At 40.8% G+C, this 23,942-nt stretch overlaps 1 protein-coding gene across 14 annotated transcripts in view; it reads right to left on the reverse strand.

Moving 5' to 3' along the window:
- The window catches only part of nfasca (neurofascin homolog (chicken) a), a 122,070-nt gene that overhangs the window by 31,073 nt on the left and 67,055 nt on the right, over positions 1 to 23,942 (reverse strand). For 5 of the 14 annotated variants that reach the window (XM_051673206.1, XM_051673213.1, XM_051673211.1 and 2 more), the window contains 17 exons: positions 22,696 to 22,886; positions 21,681 to 21,803; positions 17,645 to 17,815; positions 17,060 to 17,107; positions 8,856 to 8,967; positions 8,543 to 8,727; positions 8,320 to 8,451; positions 5,977 to 6,120; positions 5,781 to 5,892; positions 5,522 to 5,688; positions 4,486 to 4,633; positions 3,804 to 3,934; positions 3,349 to 3,390; positions 3,096 to 3,197; positions 2,819 to 3,016; positions 1,674 to 1,744; positions 1,364 to 1,586 (listed from right to left, as the gene is read on the reverse strand). In XM_051673206.1, the coding sequence (XP_051529166.1) occupies positions 1,364 to 1,586; positions 1,674 to 1,744; positions 2,819 to 3,016; positions 3,096 to 3,197; positions 3,349 to 3,390; positions 3,804 to 3,934; positions 4,486 to 4,633; positions 5,522 to 5,688; positions 5,781 to 5,892; positions 5,977 to 6,120; positions 8,320 to 8,451; positions 8,543 to 8,727; positions 8,856 to 8,967; positions 17,060 to 17,107; positions 17,645 to 17,815; positions 21,681 to 21,803; positions 22,696 to 22,886 (2,300 nt within the window). The remainder of the gene's footprint in view (positions 1 to 1,363; positions 1,587 to 1,673; positions 1,745 to 2,818; positions 3,017 to 3,095; positions 3,198 to 3,348; positions 3,391 to 3,803; positions 3,935 to 4,485; positions 4,634 to 5,521; positions 5,689 to 5,780; positions 5,893 to 5,976; positions 6,121 to 8,319; positions 8,452 to 8,542; positions 8,728 to 8,855; positions 8,968 to 17,059; positions 17,108 to 17,644; positions 17,816 to 21,680; positions 21,804 to 22,695; positions 22,887 to 23,942) is intronic. The other 9 variants (XM_051673216.1, XM_051673209.1, XM_051673215.1 and 6 more) reach the window with 3 other exon arrangements.

The following is a 23,942-nucleotide window of genomic DNA, read 5'->3' on the forward strand; positions in this document are numbered from 1 at the left end:
AATCAATTCAAACTGAATCTAATTAATCAAATTAATTACATGATATCGCGATTAATTAATCAGATTATTCACATATATAAATATTAGCAGAAAAAGTCCCCCAAATAAAGATAATAATATAAAAATAATTAGCAAAAAAAATAGCAAAATAATTATAAATTTAATATGAAATATAATGATTTAGATAATTAAAAGACATGACATTATTGTGGTAGATAAGTAAAGCATTGATAAGACAATACAAAGAGTGAATTTAAAAGTCAATATGTTTGGTTATTTCCATATCGTTACTATAAGACTTTCACTGGCCAACAGCTACGTCCACAGCAATCCATTTTGCAACTGATTTCATCAATCTATCCAAGGTAGATTTAAGAGATGTTCTCACAGGATGCGTTCTTGCAATTGTCTGTACACGTTTGGAGCGTCTCACTGTGGTTGCATCACATTCAATTGGTTTTCAGCATCTCTAGCCATACATGCCACGTTTTTAGGACAGTGTGTCAAGTTAAATGTAGTTGGAAACTTTAAAAAACACTCGAGACCCCTGCACTCCACTTCGTCCAGCTATTTTTGACCAGATTTTGGTTAGTTGTCTGTACAGCTGCTCGTTGCCTATACAACTGGAGCTGCGCTTACTGCCCCTACTGACTGAGACTCTCAAAAACAAGGAGGTGGCACTTGAAGGTTGCCGTTGGTAGGAAAATTCCTTATTATGTTGGAGTGATTAATTGCGTTTTGTTTTTGTTTTTTTACGCATTATTTTTTATATAATTAATTGCATTAAATTAACGTGATAAATTGACAGCCTTAGTCAAACTAATTTTATTATGTGAGAAGAAAGACACCATGGAATGCAATAAGAGACAATAAAAGTAGTAAAACTGTGGAGGTGAGGGTATGGTCGAGCATTCGTCTGGAAAGAGAGTAAGCGGTAAGGGTTGTCACCTGAGATGAACTGCTGGTAATTGCTTGTTTCTGTGTTCGCAGTGAGAGATGGGGGAAATAAAAGGGGTATGACCTCAGAGTGTAGAGGATGAGTGAGACAGACACCCGAAGCTATTAGTGTGTTGGCCGCTGCCATCTATTATTTGAGAGGCTGAAGCTTCACCGTTACGCTTTAGGCAAACGTGTTTTATTTTGGGTGCATCAATAAAAAATGACATTCCTGAGTTGGAAACACCATCTCCCGCTTCCTCATTCCATTGAACACGTTTCAACAACCATGCAGGAAATCGGTTGCATGGGACAGCGGTCAATTATACACTTTAACGGTCATTATATTAAAAATATTTGACTGCAGAGTGCTGCGATTGACCAGTCAGAATCAAGTATTCCACAGAGCCAAAATATCTGTACTTACTGTCTTCCCCAGAATAACCAATGACTACGTTTGACTCCGGACCATGTCCAAAGTCATTCACAGCTTGTATTTTGATCTCATAAGGAACATAGGTGTCTGCAGTATGAACAACGTGCTTCGCTTTGGTGGTGGTTATGTTGTTCCACTCATCCTCTGTGTCTTTCATTCTCCAGCAGAGCACATATCGCAGGTTTGGCCCATTCCTTTCAGTGTTCTGCAGGGCCTGTGTAGCATACAGATTCATCAGCTTAGAGTCACATCTCTCTGCTTTTTTAAGATTGGTTTTACAACATGTGTCTGGTCTTTTTACCTGCCATGTGATCTCCATATTGTTTTTCTTACTTCCCCAGCCTTTAAGATTACTTGGGACAACATCAGGAGCTGAAATACAGCACCACAAGTTAGTAAATGTATCAAAACCTAGTGAGCTGCCTGTTGCTAAACTAATGTCACAATACTCAAATATGCATTTAAACTCATAGCACACACACATATTTGGGAAACATAATACATTTTTAAAAGGGCTGTCAATCAGTTAACATTTTTAATAGAATTAATTACATGATATGCTGATTAATTAATCAAATTAATTGCAATTAATCAACATCACATAATCAATATTTTCAGAGAAAGGCCCCCAAATAAAAATAATTAAATATATGATTGAATAATTATATTAAAATGATTATACTGTAAATATAATATATCTAACAAATAGGCCTATAATAATTCAGATAATTCAAATACATTACATTATTTTGGAAGACAAGTACAACACTGACAAATACACTATAGCAATATAGCATTGTTTATTTCCACTTCATTGAACATTAGCCTATCAACTGGCCTACTAACCAAAGCAATCCATTTTGCAATTGAAACTTATTTTAAGGGCTTTTCTAAGGTCTATGTACATATACATCAGACGGACACTTTTGGAGCGTCTCACTTGGGTTGCGTCTCGTCATAAACACAGCGTTTTAAGGACGTGGTGTCAAGCTAAATGTAGTTTGAAATCTCTCGAAACCCTTGCATTCAGTGTTGCGCTCCCAGCTGTGTTTGAACGCCTGAACATGACCTCATCTTGGCATGTCTGCTGTCACTAAGTGTGATTTGTTGCCTGTACAGCTGTGCATTGCCTGTTCAGCTGGAGTTGCACTTACTGCACCCTGCTGAGTTGGACTCGTGAAAACAAAAAGGTGGTCCTCAAACTTGAATTGCTCCGATGGTAGTAAAAAATTCCTTATAATGTTCCCTTTTAATGTTTGTGTCATTTAATCACACTGAATAAGCACGTTAAATCGACATCCACAATCTTTAATTAGATAATTTTTTTTATTGATAATTTTCAGTATTGAATGATGTACAAGTATATTTATATATATTTAACCAACAATCTCTAATACCATAATTTCTTATCCTTATGCTGTGCATTCTATTTAACTGAATACTTACGAGCTCCACTGGTCTGATAGCGTGCAGAGGGGTGGCTGGGTTGACTCTGGCCCACAGCATTGATTGCAATAACTCTGAACTGGTAGTTGACAAAGGGTGATAGCTGCAGGTTAACTGAGTTTAGGTTGCCATCATGTGTAGACAGGTTCTGCCACTTCCCCGGCTCCCACCTGTCCTCTTCAAATTGTACTAGGAAATCTGTAGTAATGTATGAAGTAGGGTGTTAAAGGCGGGTGTTTGAATAAGGTCAAGTATCAATTTGTTTTATTGGTCTTACGTGTAACAGGGCTGTTGTTTTCATCCCCAGGCACCCAGGTGAGTCTGACACTGCGAGCTGATGGGTCAGATAGCTCAAGATCCTGAGGGGGGTCGGGTCGACCTGCAGGAGGATAACAAGCTAATCAGGCATGTTAACTTAAACAAGCACTTGCTACTCTTCATTTCAAAAATAAACAATCACAATATAAAAAAGATATTGATTATTAGATCCTTTCATTGGATTTTAGGAATAACTGTCCTAGATATGTTACCTGCAGAGGCACTACGATTTGAGGCAGATGAGATGTCATCCTCTATGATGTAAAGGTCAAAGGGCAAAGGGCAAGGGTTAGGGTTATTAGTAAATAAATATAAAAAAAGAAAAACACTAAAGCTAAAGCAGGAGCCATACCTTAGTATTAATCTTCAAGAAAACTATTTAAGGTGCTACATTTTCATAACAGAAAGTATTGTAGTGTTAATTTGAAAAGTAAAAGAGACAGAACTACAAGTTACAAAAGAAAAATAATAGTTTAGGGCAGTTTAATATTCTCTTGATATGTCACATGTTACTAACCCACATGTCCATATCTATTTAGTAACCATTATGGAGTGAGTCAGTACCTAGCCATTAGCAACGTGAAAAAAGATTCATACAAATGGAACTGACAACATTGTCAAAAGCAGTTTATCAGACTGTATAGTAAGTGTATGTATGTGTGTGTACCTATAACTGTAAGGCGAGCTGAAGCAGAGTCTTCATCTATTTCAGTTTTAGAAGTGCATGTGTAGGTTCCCCCATCATCTGGATTTATATTGGTAATAATCAAGGATTGATCATCCTTTTTCAACCGGCCCCTAAAACATGCAGACATTAGACATCAGATTCAGGATTTTTCAGCTATTACTCCATGTCTTTTAACTTTGAAGCTATCTATTTATATTCTAATGTACTCCTAAAATTTGAAAAAAATATACGATCTTTCTTTTCCAGGAAAACTGACATAAAAATATTGATGACTCATCTGGCACTCACTCAGGGATGCATTCAAATTTCTTCCCAGTAAAATGCTCTCTAGAATAAAAATGTCCTTCCCCCTAAAATTACCTGCAACCAACTAGCAATAGCAAGTAGCAAATCATGGTTCACATCTTTAATGTAAACTAAAGGCTATAAACCAATACTTTGGCAACGTCACTTTGGTCTATTGGCTATTTAAAAAACAAGGATGAGCCCTTCGTTATTTCTCACCCCAGTGTCAGCTGTTCAACAATGATTTCACTGGGTCTTTAAAAAGTAAAAAAAAATTAAAGATAAAGAATTTATCCTTTTAAAGTCTAAAACAGTAAATAATGATAATGTTAGATTTAATTACTGTAATATTAAGTATAGTGTTATGTTGTATTACATCCAGCTGAAGCTTAGAGGCTTATCATCTTTCAGCCATGTGACTGTAGCAGGGAGGGATGGATCATGTTTTTCTTGACAGTCAAAGCGAACCGTGCTTCCTCTAGGTTTGGTGACATGCTCTGGGACTCGCACTATCCTTGTAGGCTCTGGAATGAAGAACAACACACATAAATATCAAATATGAGGGCATTCACAGGTTCACGCATGTATAATAGGGTTGGGTATTGATACAGATTTCCTGATTCGATTAGATTCAGATTTTAAAGCTTTTGATTCGATTCCAATTTGATTAGAATCCAATTCATTTAGGTATATTTCAGTTATAATGTCCAGTTTGATTAAATATAAAAGAAATTCTCTCTCAGCTAATGCTGTCATTTTTATACAGGGGACATTCTAACTTGGTACATTATGACATTTTCTGTACATTTTATTATTATTGTTTCGTCATTTTGGCCACATGTTTACATACATATTCATACTGTTTGCAAGTATTTACAGTACATTGACTTGTAGAACAAGTGCTCTTTAAGAATACCAGCAATGGTGCTATGTTTGATTATAATTAAATGTTTCTATTGTTTTTTTTATTTGAACAACAACTGATTGTAAAAAACAGAAAGGGTATTTTAGAGACATTATTCAATTACAAATGGATTGCTTAGATCTCGTCTTTGGACACACATTACATGGAACAAGCCAAACCAAATTTTTACTCTCAAAGTTTTCACGCAGTGAAAGGATCTGGATGCTGAACTTCTTCACTGGTGAGTGAAATCTGAACATTTACCAGCCAATGGCTAATCACTGGCATTTTCAGTTGCACAGCACAAAATTTGGTCACGTATGCAATTGGTTTATTTGCATCGATCTTGTGATTTAAGAATCAATATTGGGATCATTCAAATGAAGATCGTAATGCACCGGAAAAGCAATATATTCACCAACCCCTAATGTATAACATGCAATGTTTGATTTGAATGTTTAATAATGAACTGCAAGGCATTATTGTTTCTGGTTAGTCTGAGTCGTACCTTTGACCTCCAGGCGCACCTGATTCTCCATCTGGCCCAGGATGTTGCTGGCGACGCAGGTGTATGTGCCCTGGTCTTCTGGCCGAGCTTGTGTGATCTCCAAAGTACCATTGTGGTACAGTTTGTACTGACCACCATCCAGACCACTGCCTAGGCCATTCTTAAACCTGAGCACACACACGTATACAGTATGAATTACATTAAATTCTCTTATCTAATCTCTGTTTGTCTAATCTCAATAAATCAAAGTCAAGCTCACCAGCGCAGTGAAGGGATTGGTGAACCAAAGAAAGGACAGTCAAGGAAGGTCCTGTTATTTTCAATGACTTTGATCAGCTGGTTCTTTGGGCCTAGCATTCGTGGAGCCATGTCTATGACGATGCAACAACAACATTTCACAACCTGTGTCTGAATATTATGTATTCTGATTGACTCATGATTGAATTATTTCCTACCCAGGATGTTGACAAATGCATTGGTCAGTAGGTAACCATGCTCGTTGGAGGCATTGCACTGATACACTGCACTGCTGCCAATCTGCACTGAATTGAATATTATGGTGTCACCAAGAACTTTTTGGTTTGGGTTTGGCAGTGAACCTAAAGTTACACAAAGAGAAGAGAAAAGGATGCATCACTGTTTTGATTTGATACCTTAAAAAGGTCTTATGTTATGATAGCAGCTAAAATATCACGTTACTAAGTAGTATCACAATACCGCTAATGTTGTTTGGATACATTGTTGGATGTATGGGCTGAATGTAGTGTCTATTCTGTTCTTGTATTCATTCTTGTTGTTTTTCGCCAAAATATTATTGTTACTGTATTAAATATAAAACTATTATTATTTAAAAATGGTATAGTTCTGTATTAGGCCACGGCCATTTTTATTTAAAAATAGTATAGTTCTGTATTAGGCCTTTATGAATATTCTAAATGATGTGCAGAAAGCATGGATTAATCAGCTGTGAGCTCGAGAAGTCTTCAGCAAGAGTTAAACAGGAAAAATAACCTTTATTTTCAATGGAAAACTACTGGTATAAACATTTACTTATTATATAATTATTATAGTAATGTTATTGTTGCTAAAGCTGCGTAAACATGTGGTTAGACACAAAATAATATTTAAATAAGTAGCTAAGAGACCAAAAACATCACGAGCTGGCTTTAACCTCTTGCGACCCCGTGTCCACATGTGTGGACATTGTATTTTGGCTTCGCTTTACGCAACACATAATTTAAATACATTTAAACCAACTGAATACTGTTCACAAGACTCTAGACAGTCTTTTAATGGTTAAATATATGGCGCACCGAGTCATGTGACATAACAGCATGGCGTTGATTTCCTTGAAGTGCTTCTACTGGCGCAGAGCCAACAAAAGCACCTCTGGTAAGATAACTCTTTTTGTTTTTTTATTGAAACCATTTTGGGTGTAAAGAATACATTGTATATTGAATACATTGAATACTCTAGTTTTGTTTGATACGCCGCTTTCAAACATTCATTCATTGTTTGTGTGTCAGCACGCTGATAAACACGACATCCACATACATGGATTTTGGGACATTATTCCCTCAAAAGTTTAAAAAACTTTAGTTATTTTGAATAACTTTCCACATTAACACATCTGTGGGTCATTTCGCTTCATTTTTATATAAATTTTATTATATTTGATTTTGTCATCACTGTACAATATGGTTCTATTCATTAACATTAGTAAATGCAGTCCTATATTTACTGTGCATTTTCAGATTGAGGATCAATGGGTTCTTCCAAAAGCTGAAAAATTTTGCTTTCAGAGGCTTTATATGGAGTTTAGATGAAAGTAAGGTGCATTTCGAACTGCTCTGAGACCAGTGCAGACAAACAGCACACTGGAGGTAAAGTCATTCACTAAATAGGGAGCAAGGGAGCATCCTATAGCTCTCTGTATGCAGTGCATCACTGCAGATATTGTTTGGCAGAAAGGGAAAATGGTAATCAGTACATAGATTCAGAATTTATAATGTACAATTTCATTTTAACATACTTGGCAGTGATTTGATGATACTGGCCAGTCCTTTGAATCAGAATTATTAATGCTATCTTTCTATGTTATGTCTGCAATGTCTCCAAAACATGAATAACCAACACTGCTGAAAACATAATAAACAATTTGATGAAAAGAAATCTGACTTTCTATAGCTTGGTATTATTTAAAATGTCACAACTTAGTCCCAATGTCCACATATGTTTATTAGGTGCTACTAGTTACAAATCAAAAAGGGAAATGGAAAATGCACAAAACAGTCAAGCTCGGGTCTCAGGAGGTTAATGTAGCAGTCAGAAGTAATTTAAATATGTAACAAACTAAATTCATGATAAAAAGATACTAAGGTATGATATTTGGTAAGTACAATTATTTTAATTCAGACAGATGGGATGATAGAGTAACTGGAATAGCTCTGCAGGGCTTCAGCAATAGAACTGGGCTTACTGTTGGTGCTACCCTTCGTGAAGCTCGCGTCCAGTGTAGACAGGGTGTTAAGAAACACAATACGGAGGTTTGAAACTTAAACGGATTAATGTGGATGTGACCTTAATTTCTTTACTTTTATGTAGCATTGCCATGTATTCCAGTGACTCTTTAATTTCACAGAAAACTGAAGGAGGACTTTGCTCTATTACAATAATACCATTTGAAAAATACTGTGGTATACTGTGGTATTTTAAAGCTTGAGTTCCGCGGTAGCACCGTAGCACCTGTATACCGTGCAACACTAGTTCTACAACAAGAAAGGAAACCACTGACTCACTCTCTATAGGTTCCCCATTTACCAGCCATTGGATAGTGGGTTTAGGGTTCCCACTGGCACGACACACTAATCGTCCACTCTCATCAGGAGCAAGCACCAGATTGGTGGGCTTATCTAGCCAATAAGGAGCAGCTGTACACAGAAATAAGGAATAAGTAGAAGTAAGACCAAAAAACAGTACCAATCTCATCAACAATACACATTAATCATCTCTATGGCTCACCTTTGACCTGAACTTCAACCGAGTGGCGAATACTGCCGATCTTGTTGCTGGCCATGCAGGTGTATCCACCAGAGTCTTCTTCGGATACATTGTGGATGCGTAATGTCTTATTAAAGTTTTCAAGCTTGACTTTTTGTAATGGCAGGTCTCCTCCTCTTTTAAACCAGTTAATGGTAGGTGTTGGGCTGGGTGAGTAGATAAAAAAGGAAAGACAGGTAAATTTGTATGTTGTTAATGATTTGATTAAATCAGCAAATAACATGTAATCACGAACTAATGCTAAAGAATGTTGTGTTTTTTAGTCGACACTCACACTCCAGCTGCTATACACTCCAGAAGAAGCTGCTCTCCTCGGAGGACCATCTTGGAGCTGGATGACCCCTTTGGAGACAGAAAGCTAGGCTGGGTTTCTGGCACATTACGTGCTGTGAAAAGAAAGGACACACTTGGTAACATGCTCTGAGAAAGACATCCTTTAAGTTAGAAACTACTACATACAACTTTTAGGGTGCTTTCACACTTGGTTCGATTGCTTGGACCAAACCCGTTTATTTCCTCCCCCTCCCACTGGTCTCTGTTCACATCGTATTATTTGGGTCCAAACCGCAGTCCGATTACATCATCAACGTGAGTACAAGTGGCAGCTGTTTACCACTGTAACTAGGTAACCACTCAAGAAGATATCACTGTGTTAAGCGAAGTGTTAAAGTTTGTCTCTTTGGATTTACCACGAAAACTTGCCATGCACAGAACGACACTTGTGTTTGTCTCCTGCGGATGCATTGAATTTGTAATGGTGTGATGAGTATTAGTGACTGTCTTCCGTGAGCCCGCGGATGCGTTGCAAGAGATGTGATGAATGTGAGCTGCTCTCTAAAGGGGATTTATTTGGAGACAAGCAGGTATGAGAAATGGATTATACCACAATAATTGCGATCACGAGCCTGCAAAGATGCAAATTATATGTCATCAAAAGCGGTTCACTTCCGCAGTTTGGTACAACAGCAGCAAACCGTACCAGAGTTCACATGAACCATACCCCAGACCACCGTTTCAAGATGACCCGGGTGCGGTTCACGGGTGCGCACCCGAGTTTGGAAAACAGTGTTCACATTATCCAAACGAACTGAACTTTGATGTCATTCGACCCCGGGTGCGCACCATAAGTGCTAGTGTGAAAGCACCCTTACAAACACTCTCAGGAAAAATGGTGGTTGAACCCTCAGGGGGACCTTTTCTCTATCTCTAGTTCAAATATAAAACTTGTTTTGGGTACACAATTGTACCCTAAGGACCTATTGTGTACCTTTTAAAGGTACATTCATATGTTTTGTTCCTCTGAGAATAACAGAAAAAGTACTTTTTTGTATCTTTAAGGGTACAAATATCCAAAACAAGGGTACCACAGTGATGGCCTTGTACCTTAAACAGTACCTTTTTTTTCTGAGAGTGAACAATGAGTAAGAATTGTTGCTCTCTCTGCTGTAAAGACCAGCCTAACCTAGATCTAGCTGGTTTATGTGGTTAGTGCTGGTCTAGCTGGTGGACCAGCATAGCCATGTTGTTAGTTTCAATGGTCACATACACAATATGTTATTTATTTGATTAATACATAGTCTTGATTAATCACCACTAATTTGTCTTACAGTAAGACAGCTATTTGGTTTCTAACATTGCAAATACAGGAAATATTTTTACCTCTTTCTAGTATTTTTATATTTTTTTTATTTTCATTGAAAAGGCAAGAAAATTAATTAAATGCTGCATTTCCAGCGAAAGAAGTACATTTGTTACAACAACAACAAAAAAGGTCTGGACATATAAAGTAATTTATTTTAAACAAATAAAACAAAAATACATACGTTGTTTTGTAAAACAACTCCATCATTATTATTGTAAATTCATTTGAAATTCATATACATAACATAAGCATAAGAGAAGAATTACATAACTGTGACAACAGACAGATGGTTAGTTGTGGACATAAACCTCTTTTTATGTGCAGACACAGACAACTGTCTCCCTGAGGAAGACTTGATGAGCATGGCAGTATTAATCCCTATTGTAATGTATATCTAGCAGTAAGATTAGTTTTGCCTGCAGCTATTAGAATTGCGAGCAGTGCTTGTGTAAAGGGAGTGACAGCAGCCTTTGTTGGTGACATTAAGTGGGAGGAGAATGCATGGGAGATTAGACCATGAAGCTGCCAGAAACACATGTTCCACGCCAGTGTCACGTGTGTCTGTGGTGACAGTGGTGCCAGTTTCCTGTCAGTGGGACATCACAATGCCTTGATGGAGACTATGGAACTACATTTCTGTCAGGAATCAAGATAGCCCTACAAAGCTTGTGTCTGACAAAGAACCCTGATCTTTACGATATTTTCATAGATGGAGATTTACTGTAGGTGAATCTCATGAAGCCTAGATAAATGAACATTATTTTCATGTTTGTTTATATTTTTTTTTAAACTCAAAGCAGAAAGCATAATCTTTTAAAATTATAAAGTTTCACTTTTCTTTTTTTAATATAAGGTATTGATACATCATGGTAGTATTAGCTGTATGGTAATGTTTTTAATTTAATTTATTAAAAAAAAGAAAAATACAGTCTTTACAGCAGAGAGAGCAATGTCTCAGTTACTGTTGTAACCTCTGTTCCCTGATGGAGGGAACGAGACGTTGTGTCGATGTAGTGACACTAGGGGTCACTCTTGAGAGCCCCGATCACCTCAGATCTTTGAGAAAAGGCCAATGAGAATTGGTGAGTGGAATTTGCATGCCACTCCCCCGGACATACGGGTATAAAAGGGAGCTGGAATGCAGGATTCATTCAGGTTTTGTGCTGAGGAGCCGAGACAGGGTCCCGGCCATTTCAGCAGCTAGTACAGCGTTGTGACACGGGTCTGCCAACAGGGAGACCGAACCGCGGAATATACATTACCAGAGTAATCGGCACCTGTGGAGCACCTATCCCAGTACAGGGCATATTAGACCCCGTAGTGGGGCTGGCTGCGAACTCCTCCGCCGAGTTCGTGAACCATAGGGCTAGGGAGGAAGGAAATCCAGGGTCCACGACTTCATGAACTCGACTGAGGGTAAAGCGCACTTTTTCGCCTCAGGGGAGGGGAAAGGCGCTATACGCAAGCGATTCACCCGGCCAGCTGTTCCGTATCACCGAACTCTACCTGTTCGTACCTGAAAGAACACGGGACGAAACCAGCTCAACCTGGTGATTGTAAAATCTTGCGAAAGTACTGGGTGTTGCCCAGCCCGCTGCTCTGCAGATGTCTGTTAGAGAGGTGCCATTGGCCAGTGCCCACGAGGACGCCACACTCCTTGTAGAGTGTGCTCGAACCTGCAAGGGGGCAGGCACGGCCTGGGTCTGGTAGGCCAATGCAATGGCATTCCCTTTCCGCTCTACACCAAAGCAGACAAAGAGCTGCTCAGAGCGTCTAAAGCTCTGCGTGCGATCCAAGTAGGTGCGCAAAGCACGCACCGGACACAGCAACGACAGGGCTGGGTCTGCCTTCTCCCGGGGCAGCGCTTGCAGGTTCACCACCTGATCCCTGAAGGGGGCCGTGGGAACCTTGGGCACATAGCCCGGTCGGGGTCTCAGGATCACTCTGTCGCTGACAGAAAATGATTGCAGGTCCCTCATCCTCTTGATGGAGGTGAGCGCAATCAGGAGGGCCATCATTAAGGAGAGGGCTTTCAGCTCGACTGACTCTAGCGGCTCAAATGGGGCTCTCTGAAGGCCCAGGAGGACCACGGTGAGATCCCATGAGGGGAAGAAGCATGGCCTGGGAGAATTAAGCCTCCGGGCGCCTTTGAGGAACCTGATGATCAGGTCGTGCTGTCCAAGGGACATTACCGTCGACTGCGTCGTGGTGAGCCGCTATAGTGGCTACATAAACCTTCAAGGTGGAGGGGGACAGCCGCCCCTCCAGCCTCTCCTGCAGAAATGAGGGCTCTGACCCGACTGCGCATCTCTGGGGGTCTTCGGCTCGGGAAGAACACCAATTTGTGAATAAGCACCACTTTAGGGCACAAAGTTGCCTGGTAGAGGGAGCTCTGGCTTGAGTGATCGTGTCTACGACTGCTGGTGGTAGACCGCTTAGACCTTTCGTGTCCCGTCCAGGGGCCAGACATGGAGATTCCAGAGGTCTGGGTGCAGATGCCAGAGGGTCCTTCCTCAGGGGAATCCGCAAGGGAGGTGCTGTCACGAGGAGCGTGAAGTCTGATAACCAAGTCTGAGTGGGCCAGTATGGGGCCACGAGGGTGACTTGTTCCTCGTCCTCCCTGATCTTGCACAGGGTCTGTGCAAGAAGGCTCACTTGGGGGAATGCGTATTTGCGCAGCCCCCGGGGCCAGCTGTGTGCCAGCGCATCTGTCCCGAGGGGGGCTCCCGACAGGGAATACCAGAGCGGGCATTGGGAGAATTCCCGGGAAACGAACAGGTCTACCTGTGCTTTGCCAGATCGACTCCAAATCAGCTGGACCACCTGGGGGTGGAGTCTCCACTCTCCGCTGAGTGTTGCCTGCCGTGACAGCATGTCCGCTGTGGCGTTGAGGCTGCCCGGGATATGAGTGGCCTGCAGTGACCTCAGCTGCTGCCGACTCCAGAGGAGGAGATGGTGGGCGAGTTGCGACATGCGACGAGAGCGTACGCCGCCTTGGCGATCTATATATGCTACTGTTGCTGTGTTGTCAGACCGGACCAACACATGCTTGCCCTGGATCAACAGCAATAGCCTCCGCAGGGCGAGTAGTACAGCCAGCAACTCTAGGCAGTTGATGTGCCAACCCAGACGTGGTCCTGATCGGGAACCGGCGACTGCATGCCCGTTGCACACAGCACCCCAGCCCAGTTTGGAGGCGTCTGGACACTTGCTGTAGGGGAACTCCTGCCCATAGAAATGCAAGGTCTGTCCAAGGGCTGAATAAATGGCGGCAGAGCGGCGTGATAGCTACGCGATGTGTGCCGCAGCGCCATGCCCATCTCGGGACACGAGTCTGAAGTCAGTGCTGAAGCAGTCTCATATGCATCAACCCGAGCAGCGTGACTGCCGCTGAGGAAGCCATATGCCCCAGGAGCCTCTGAAAGTGTTTCAGTGGAACTGTTGTCCTCCGCCTGAATGACTTCAGGCAGTTCAGCACCGACTGCATGCGCTCGCTCATGAGGTGTGCTATCATTGAGACTGAGTCTAACTCCATACTGAGAAAAGAGATGCTCTGAACTGGGGAGAGCTTGCTCTTTTCCCAGTTGACCCGAAGCCCTAAACAGCTGAGGTGCCTGAGTGTGCTAGAATCAGCCAGTCATCAAGGTAGTTGAGTATGCGGATGCCCACTTCCCTTAACGGGGCAAGAGCTGCCTCTGCGACTTTCGTGAAGATGCGAGGGGACAGGGACAGGCCAAAGGGGTGGACCTTGTACTGATAGGCCTGGTCGTCAAAAGAAAACCGTAGGAAGGGTCTGTGTCGAGGTAGAACCGAGACGTGAAAGTACGCGTCCTTCAGGTCTACCGCCGCGAACCAATCTTGATGCCGGACGCACGCCAGAATGTGTTTCTGTGTTAGCATCTTGAACGGGAGTTTGTGTAAGGCCCGGTTCAGAACTCGCAGGTCCAAGGTTGGCCGCAACCCACCGCCTTTCTTTGGTACGATGAAGTAAGGGCTGTAGAACCCTTTCCCCATCTCGGCTGGAGGGATAGGCTCTATCACCCCCTTGTGTAGAAGGGTCGTGATCTCCACATGCAGGGTGGCGGCATTCTCGCCCTGCACTGAAGTGAAGCGGACGCCACTGAACCAGGGCGGGCGCCTGGCGAACTGAATCGCGTAGCTTAGTCGGATGGTCCTGGCCAGCCACTGCGACGGGTTGGAAAGCGTTAGCCACGCGTCCAAGCTCCGGGCGAGGGGCACTAAGGGGACGATCGCATCTGACGTACCTGGGGGTGGGGCCTCACGGCAGGGAGGAGCAGGCAACGCCACGTCGAGGAGCGTTGCTTCGACCCGAGGCGGCTGCGCTGAGGGGGACCTCAAAGCACTTACCTTGCTCTGCGTACCCAGCATAGGGCGGGTTAGCGACTGAGGAGGAGGGCCTCTTGGGCCGTCCTCAAGACTCGTTACAACTGACTGGCCATAGGTGTGGCTCGGCCGGGCTCGGGATCTTGAGCCGCGCCGGGGCAAGATGTGCTGGATGGCCTCCGTGAGCGGCACCCCAAACCCAGGAACCAATCATCAAGCTGCAAGCACTCAGGGGAGGCTGGAGGGTTCCAGTCCAACCCAATACTCGCGGCGGCCCGGGCAAGCATGGCAGTCAGCTTTGCGTCGGCCTCAGACTGGGCGGGCAGACCCGAAGGTGGCAGCCCAGTCGAGTCCTCAGCATCTGACATCGCCAGTGCGCTTTCCAATGCAGCAATCGAAGACTCATCCTGCTCGCGGGCCCCAAAAGAGACGTCAAGCCGGCCATGAGACGGGCTGGTCTCATTTCAGAACCGGACGGGTGCAAACGAGCATGCTGGGGAACGGGAGGTCCGCGGGGAATTACCCGGCGAGACCGCGCACATTGAACTCCCCAAATTGCCTCTAGTGCCAGCCGGGCCGGCCTCACACCCATGGGTAGAAGGCACAGTGCGGGGGGCGGCTAGAGTGGCTTTCCCTCGGAAGAAGGAAAGCCGCGACCGCAACGTTGCCATGGTCATATCCTCGCAATGAGAACATGAACCATCCACAAATGCTACCTCAGTGTGATCGCCACCCAGACACGTGAGGCAGCGCCCGTGGTCGTCGGAGGCGGAGAGATAACGACCGCATCCAGGAATCACACAAAGACGGAAAGGCATCTATAAAAAGACGCGTCTTTAAAAAGACATTCAACGTCAATGTGTGTGCTCTAATAGAGAAAATATACTCTTTAGCAGGAATATACACTCTTTAAGCGCTGTCGAAGCGCCCAGGGGCGAAATCTGCACTCGTCATGCAGAAGGATAGAAAGCCGCTGGAAATGCGCCGTATATCCAACAGCATACGCTTCTTAACAGGTGAATGGAACAGCAGTAGTATTCAGCTCGCTGATAGTACAACCGCTCGGCTCCGAAGAAAAAATCTGAATGAATCCTGCGTTCCAGCTCCCTTTTATACCCGTATGTCTAGGGGAGTGGCATGCAAATTCCACTCGCCAGTTCTCATTGGTCTTTTCTCAAAGCTCTGAGGTGATCGGGGCTCTCAAGAACGACCCCTAGTGTCACTACATCGACACAACGTCGAGTGAGTGACAGAAGGAGAACAATGCTTACTCATTGTTCACTCTCAGAAAAAAAGGTACTGTTTAAGGTACAAGGCCATCACTGTGTTTTAAAAGAAAATAAATAAATCAGTTTTTATTTTACATATAGAAAATGAAGCCTTTCATTAAGATTTTTTACACTGTGTCATTAAATAATGAATAATTAAAAAATCTTAATGAAAGGCTTCATTCATTACACACTTTTTACCCTCCAATTCTCAATACCGCAATGCGAAAAAAAAAAGATGGTCATTATGATGCTCTCGTTACCGCAACCTGAAAAAAATGATATATTCTTTAAATTGTAAAGTATTTATAGATCATAGTAGTACTCCCTTGGTACTGCCTTTCATTTTGCATGATTAAATTATAAAACAAATAATTGTACAACAGCACAATAATAAAAAAAAAAATTTAAACGGCTGTTGTGTTATTAGAATAAAAAATTATTTGTGGTCCTAAATGCAGGCATGATTTTCTTTGTGCAAAACATAACTTGATATTTTTTTTTATTGATTTCAGGTTAAATATAAGAATTACCCAACTGTCATAAAAATAATACAGAAAATCTTCATGGTTCTCTTTAAAAAAAAAAAAAAAAAAAAAATGTTTTGTGCAATATCTATATATATATATATTATTTTTATTTTTTTTTTTATTTTTTTGAGATTACATTTTCTTAACAGGCTTCATGAGAAACCCCCATTTTCTTCATATCCACTACCACCCTTACAACCTTTGATATATGTAAGGATTTGCATATGGTTATCACTGGATTAGAGTTGCTGAAATATTAATGAACACAGAAAGGTCTCTTACATCTAGCCTATCCTCTTACTTACATTATCATATCTCTAACGAGCTAGGTGATTAGGATAATTAAAGCAATTACAAAAGAAAATGTGACTATTGGTCCCTCAGAATACAGCCAGGGCTGAAATGTGTTTCACCTTGTGATTAAACTATGAAAAAAAATTAGCAATAGGACGTTTCTTATCTTATCCCATTAAACATCTTATTAAAAAACACACACAAAGTAACCTAAGCACTGAGTGATAAGTTCTGCTGTCTATAAATGCTATGTTAAGCCAACGTCTTTGCTTGTGTATTATATAACACACAGTTAATGCATTTCCTCAGGTGTGTGTGGTTAGAAACAGAAGCACTAGCTCGGTTAAAGTGTTTTTTACTGAAGCGCACAGACAATAGGCTAGCTGTGTGTGGAACTCACCACCATACAGGTCAGTGGAGTTGAGAAAGGTGTCATTATAAGGCTCCTCTGTGAATAAAGTTGCATTTTATGAACACAGACACCAATACAGGAAACATAAAATGCACTGAATTGCAATTGGGATGATAATGCAGTTAAAAGCTCATAATTTTTTTTTAACTACATGGCTGGTCTTGGTAGTCTGCTCTATGGATGCCCTGAAACAAAGACAGTCTGTAAAGGCGGAAGGGGGATGGTCCCTCAAATCCTAGCAGACATTATGAAAGCTGATTAGATAAAATGAATCCCTTTGGGGTCTTGATGAAAGTATCACAAAATAAATACTTGACTTTGGTAAACCTGTGATCAATAAACAAAAAGAATCCAATCATTTGTATGGATTAAAGGTGAAAAACATCCTGCAAATAAAATGCAAAAAGACAATATATAAATGGCCTCTGGCATACTGCAGTTTTACTTCCTTACCACTAGATGGTAATATTCACATTCACCTTGCACTGCAGCACAGCAATAGCTCAGAGGTACATCATACTAAGGATGACAATGGAAAAACAATATCCTGATTCATCAGAAATCTCCACTCACTTGTTAGCACTTTAAGGATGAAAGGGTTCTTCTGCTGAATGGTGTGTGTGAACTCGAACCGAGCGTTGCAGCTGTAGTCTGTGCTGGCATCCTTCGCCAAAACATTGGAGAAGAATAGGTCACCATTCAAGCCCATTGAAACCCGCTTGTCCTGCGCTATAGGCATAATGGCTGCAGATATAGGAAAAAGGAGAATTCAGTCTCATTTGTTGCAATAACATTTATGGACATGCAATAACCGACAAGTAAAGTACGCAGTAGCGGATTTAGGCATGGGTGACATGTGCAGTTGCCCAGGGCGGCATCTTGCGGGGGGGCAGCACGAGGCACCCACACAGGGTCAAGAACTTTGAGGGCATGTTGAAGCGGGTTTTGCCCAAGGCACCATACAACCCCCCTACCTACAGAAGACATGGATTAAACCACGGGAGTCGTATTGAATACTTTTATGATGCCTTTTTGTGCTTTTTGGAGCTTCAAAGTTTTGGACCCCATTCACTTGCATTGTATGGACCTATAAAGCTGAGATATTCTTCTAAAAATTTTTGTTTGTGTTTTTCAGAAGAAAGAAAGTCATATACATCTGGGATGGCATGAGGGTGAATAAATGATGAGAGAAATTTCATTTTTGGGGGAACTATTCCTTTACCGCAGGCTTCGACTTTATCACTGACATGTACAAGAGTTAAAAATCACAAACACAGTCAAGAAGTGTGATATGTGTATTATACATTGTATATTGTGCATTTGTGTGTGAGTTTATCTATGCTGCATGACTCTGGGATTGTTGAAACGTCTCAGAGCCATGCCTGTTTCTGCTCTCTCAGCTTTTTGTCAGGTAATGCAGATTCGCATACATGAATTAGCTCAGCACTAATGCAGTAACAGACACTGCTGACACACAGAGAGAGGAAGAGATTAGAGTGAAGGATGGTAATATAGACTAAAGGTAAAAACTGAATGAAAAGATGGCCCAGACAAGGGGTAATGTTGTCCAATGAGACACAATCAATCACAGGAATAAGTAAATAGATGGGAACATAATAATTTACATACATTTAAACTTATATTTGTCCCAGTGAAATGTGTGAATAAAGGTAATGTTCTTTGTCATTACAGGTCTTTGTAAGACATCGTCGATATCCGACTACATCGTCCTATCGCCCAGCCTTAATATACAGTAGGTATGTATATATATATGATTTGTATGGTTCGCCACCCACAGTTCGGTAAGCATTGGCACTGCGGTTCACCTCAAGTTCATTGTCACATTTTGAGCACATGGTTTTGTGAAGAAAATAAAGCCCCGCCTGTGTTTTACGTGGGTCAGCTTGATGACATCACTGTTCTGCAAGCGTTGTGTGTAGTTGAAAATGGTAAGTGGAGAAAACGAGCCGCTGATAGAGAAGCCCCCTGCGTTATTCAGGTCTCCTGTCTGGAAACATTGTCTTTTTGCAGTCACAACAGCAATGGTCAAAAAACCTTTACAAAACAGGCACTGTTTGCAGACATCGTTCGACGCGAGTGCTGAATACTGGTAATTACGCTGAAATCACTGGGAAAAGATCTGGGCACAGAGCCGCAGATGAGCCTAAACTGCACACACTCCCTTTAGTTTTTAAGCAGGCACTCAGTGCTAATTCGAACAGGCATAAAACAATAACTAAAGCGATTGAGGTGTTCACTGCCAACGATATGTTTCCTTACTCTGCTGACGAAGATGTGTGATTTCCAAGAATGATTAACACACTCAAACTGCATCACAACATCCCTCGTATCCATTTTAATAGCAAAGTTTCTTTTATAGCTACATAGTACATAGCTTATATAGTACAGCTTCTTGAATATTGAATATATGTGCAGTAAAGTTTGAAATGCATTTTATGTTGATGCATGTAGCGCAATAGTGCAGGTATTAAGTTAAAATGTTGATTTAGTAATTAGAGAACATTTGTTTTTGTTTTTTTCTGTTTATTTTTAAGACCCTAACGAAAATTAACCATGGTTTTCCTGTAGTAATATTTTAGTAACCATGACTGCTGTCACCATGGTTTTCTTTGCAGAAATCATGGTTTTGATACAATTAACCATGGTTTTACAACAGTAATACTGTAGTTTCCATATAGTAACCATGATTATACTATATATTGTAAACATGACAGTAACCATGTTGATTTTGTGGTTACTATGTTTTTACTACAAATACCATAGTTAAACTTTGATTACTGTAAAACAATGATTTTTATTAAGGGCAAACCTGTTGAAGTGTTTGTTACCAAATAGAGTATTCTCACTTTGGATTTGGCAATAATATTTTTTTTTTTCTGAACATGGCAAATGCTGAACTGTACCGAAACCATGTCCCTAATTTTATATATATATATATATATATATATATATATATATATATATATATATATATATATATATATATATATACATACACTGGTGGCCAAAAGTTTGGAATAATGTACAGATATATCTGTTTTGGAAGGAAATTGGTACTTTAATTCACCAAAGGGGCATTCAGCTGATCACAAAGTATAGCCAGGACATTACTGATGTAAAAAAACAGCACCATCACTATTTTAAAAAAGTCATTTTTGATCAAATCTAGACAGGCCCCATTTCCAGCAGCCATCACTCCAATATCTTATCCTTGAGTAATCATGCTAAATTGCTAATTTGGTACTAGAAAACACTTGCCATTATATCAAACACTGCTGAAAGCTATTTGGTTTGTTAAATGAAGCTTAACATTGTCTTTGTGTTTGTTTTTGAGTTGCCACAGTATGCAATAGACTGGCATGTCTTAAGGTCAATATTAGTTCAAAAATGGCAAAAAAGAAACAGCTTTCTCTAGAAACTTGTCAGTCAATCGTTGTTTTGAGGAATGAAGGCCATACAATGCTTGAAATTGCCAAAAAAACTGAAGATTTCATACAAAGGTGTGGTTCCCAACCCTGTTCCTGGAGGCCCCCCAACACTACATATTTTGGATATCTCCCTAACACCTGATTCAACTCATCAGCTCATTAGTGGAGACTCCAAGACCTGAATTTGGTGTGTCAAAAAAAGTAAAAACACAAAATATGCAGTGTTGGGGGGCCTCCAGAAACAGGGTTGGGAACCACAGGTGTACACTACAGTCTTCAAAGACAAAGGACAACTGGCTCTAACAAGGACAGAAAGAGATGTGGAAGGCCAGATGTACAACTAAACAAGAGGATAAGTACATCATCTAGTTTGAGACATAGATGCCTCACATGTCCTCAGCTGACAGCTTCATTGAATTCTACCCGCTCAACACCAGTTTCATGTACAACAGTAAAGAGAAGACTCAGGGGTGCAGGCCTTATTGGAAGAATTGCAAAGAAAAAGCCACTTTTGAAACAGAAAAACAAAAAGAAAAGGTTAGAGTGGGCAAAGAAACACAGACATTGGACAACAGATAATTGGAAAAGAGTGTTATGGATCTTAACCCCATTGAGCTTTTGTGGGATCAGCTAGACTATAAGGTGCGTGAGAAGTGCCCGACAAGACACATCTATGGCAAGTGCTACAGGAAGTGTGGGGTGAAATGTCACCCGAGTATCTGGACAAACTGACAGCTGGAATGCCAAGGATCTGCAAAGCTGTCATTGCTGAACGTGGAGGATTTTTTGATGAGAACTCTTTGAAGTAGTTTAAGAAGTTCTGAACATTTTTTTTCAAACTGTAATAGTAATTTTTCACGTTATTAATATTCTGACCATACATTGTGATCAGCTGAATGCCACTTTGGTGAATAAAAGTACCAAATTCTTTCCATAAGAGCAAAATCTGTACATTATTCCAAACTTTTGTCTGCCAGTGTATGTAATTGTGGAAATGTTAATATTTTTTACCATGCATGTTATTATCTGAAGAGGTCTGACTCTTTATGTGATAATTACATGTAAATTGAAGAGTAAAACTATGTAATATAACTTGTATGTTAGAATTTACACAATAAACAAAAAGAAAGAAATCCCAGGAAGAGATGTGCAAGACTCACAGCTGTCCATCCAAAAGGTTTCTGGAGGGGGGAGGCCTGGAGGTGGGTTGCAGGGCAGGACGAGTGAGGCCCCCTCACGCACAGTCACCGGCTCCAGTACCTCCTTTGGCCACAGCGGAGACTCTGAGCAATGGTGACAAGTGCAAATAAATCACCCTATGAGAGTGATGCATTGTGTAATCTGTGTGGATATTACTGTTAATTCACCCCCAAAATCAAAATTCTGTCACTATTTACTCATTCTCATGTTGTTCCAAACCTGTACGACTTTCCTTCTAATGAACACAAAAAAGATAAATAGCAGAATTGCTCTTTTTAATGCAATGAAAGTGAATGGGGACGGACAGTCAAAAAACACCATAAAAGTGTTATATTCCAAGTCTTACAAAATCATATTATAGCTTTGTGTGCTAAATTATACATTTGAATGACATATTCAGAAGACTTAGCACAAATTGTATAGACTACTTTTATTGTGCTTTTTTGTCATTTCTGGTGACAAAGGAATAGCACACAAGAACAAAAGTCAAATGAGTTTGGAAAGACATGAGGGTGAGTAAATGATGACAGAATTTTCCTTTTTGAATGCACTATTGCTTAGTACCCTGATAGCACACATACATCACCCATATGTCTATTTGATATGTGTTTAATCTGGAAGATGTATTTTTTACATCGTTTGCTCTTCTGCAAAACGTCTATAAGACTTATGTCAATTAGTATGTCACAGAAGTCAATAAGACATTCAGCAGATGTCTTTGAGATGTTTATGATTTAGAATGTTTGTAAATCTGATCTTTTTAAGATGTTTATCAGATGTTAATTAGATTGTATTCTTTCCAGATGAAAAGATCTAAAACAGACATCTCAGAGATATACATGTGCTATCTGGGTTGTTTGCTGCTATGTGCATGTGTGCATATGTTGTGTAAAACTATGAGAATAACTGTGCATACTTGTTTGTGTTTGTATGTGTGTATAATATGATTTTAATATAGAGTTCACTAGCCCTCACTGGACACTCGTAGCAGGATTTTGTTGGAAATTGCCGTGCCAAAGTCGTTGGAGGTGAAGCACTGGTACTCTCCTTCATAATCTTCTGGTTTTCCGCTACTTTTGATCTCCAAAGTTCCTGAACGTTTCCTCATGGTGACCCGTGGGTCCTTCCCCACATTAAAGAACTTCCCATTTCGCCGCCACTGAAACCTGCACAGACCGTTTACACACAGGATGTCAGCCAGTTTGATGCACTTTATGTAACAGGTTCCATTCTTAGCCAATTACAATGATGAGAAAGATGGATTCAGGGGCGAGATTCAAGAAAACATCCTAAAATTTTACTTAATATTAATGGATGTTGAGCCATGTTGATGTGCTTTCAAATCAAGCTGCCAACAATGGAGAAATTCATAACAAATCAGACTTTAAAAACTAGTAGATTGTGTGCTTGGAGTTGACTGGGTGCCATGTACTAACCTACTGAATATTCTGTGAGCATGAACAGTAAACTGAGCACATTATTAGACTACAATAGCTTTGCTGGGCCAGGCTGAGTGGAAGGTTTTGTAAAGCCAAACAAAAACATGCAGTCTGAATGGCCACTCTGTGTCGAGTTGGTCAGGCCTGCTTTATACAAACAAGCACAAGGGACCAGAGCCAGAGTAAGTACCCCAGCAGATCAGATGGCATGAGAAGGGTGAAAAAGGGAGGGAGGGGAGGTGGACAAAGCTGGCAGTGCCACAATCAGGTTGGGACATTGGGTGTCACTGGTCTTTGTCGTGCTTTTGCTAATGGCCGTCTGGTTTAATTAGAGAGCAACAGAAGAGGAATAAGTGATAGGAGACTGACACAGAGTAGGACAAAGGACAGAACTGAGTGACAGGAGAAGAGAAAGTATGAAACAAAATTGGTTTTCAATTTCACTTTAGTTTTAGGTAGCTTTAATGGTGCATAATAGTTTTATTTCACCCTGCCAAAAAATTATGTTATTAGTCCATATTTTTGTCTTTTTTTCCAGTAAAAACATCTAAACATTCTTAAAACAAGAAAAATTTACTTCAGAAGCAAACTGAAAAAGCATAATCTTGTTTTCAGAGAAACTTTCAGAGAATTTATGCTTAAACATGAAAAAACTATTTGCCAATGTCATAAGAATAATAAACTTAATGGAATGTTCTGGGTTCAATACAAGTTAAGCTCAATCGACAGCATGTGTGGCATAATGTTATTCGGAAAAATAATTTCGACTCACCCCTTCTTTTC

This window comes from Myxocyprinus asiaticus, chromosome 35 (genome assembly GCF_019703515.2).
Source record: "Myxocyprinus asiaticus isolate MX2 ecotype Aquarium Trade chromosome 35, UBuf_Myxa_2, whole genome shotgun sequence".
NCBI classification, from domain to species: Eukaryota; Metazoa; Chordata; class Actinopteri; order Cypriniformes; family Catostomidae; genus Myxocyprinus; species Myxocyprinus asiaticus.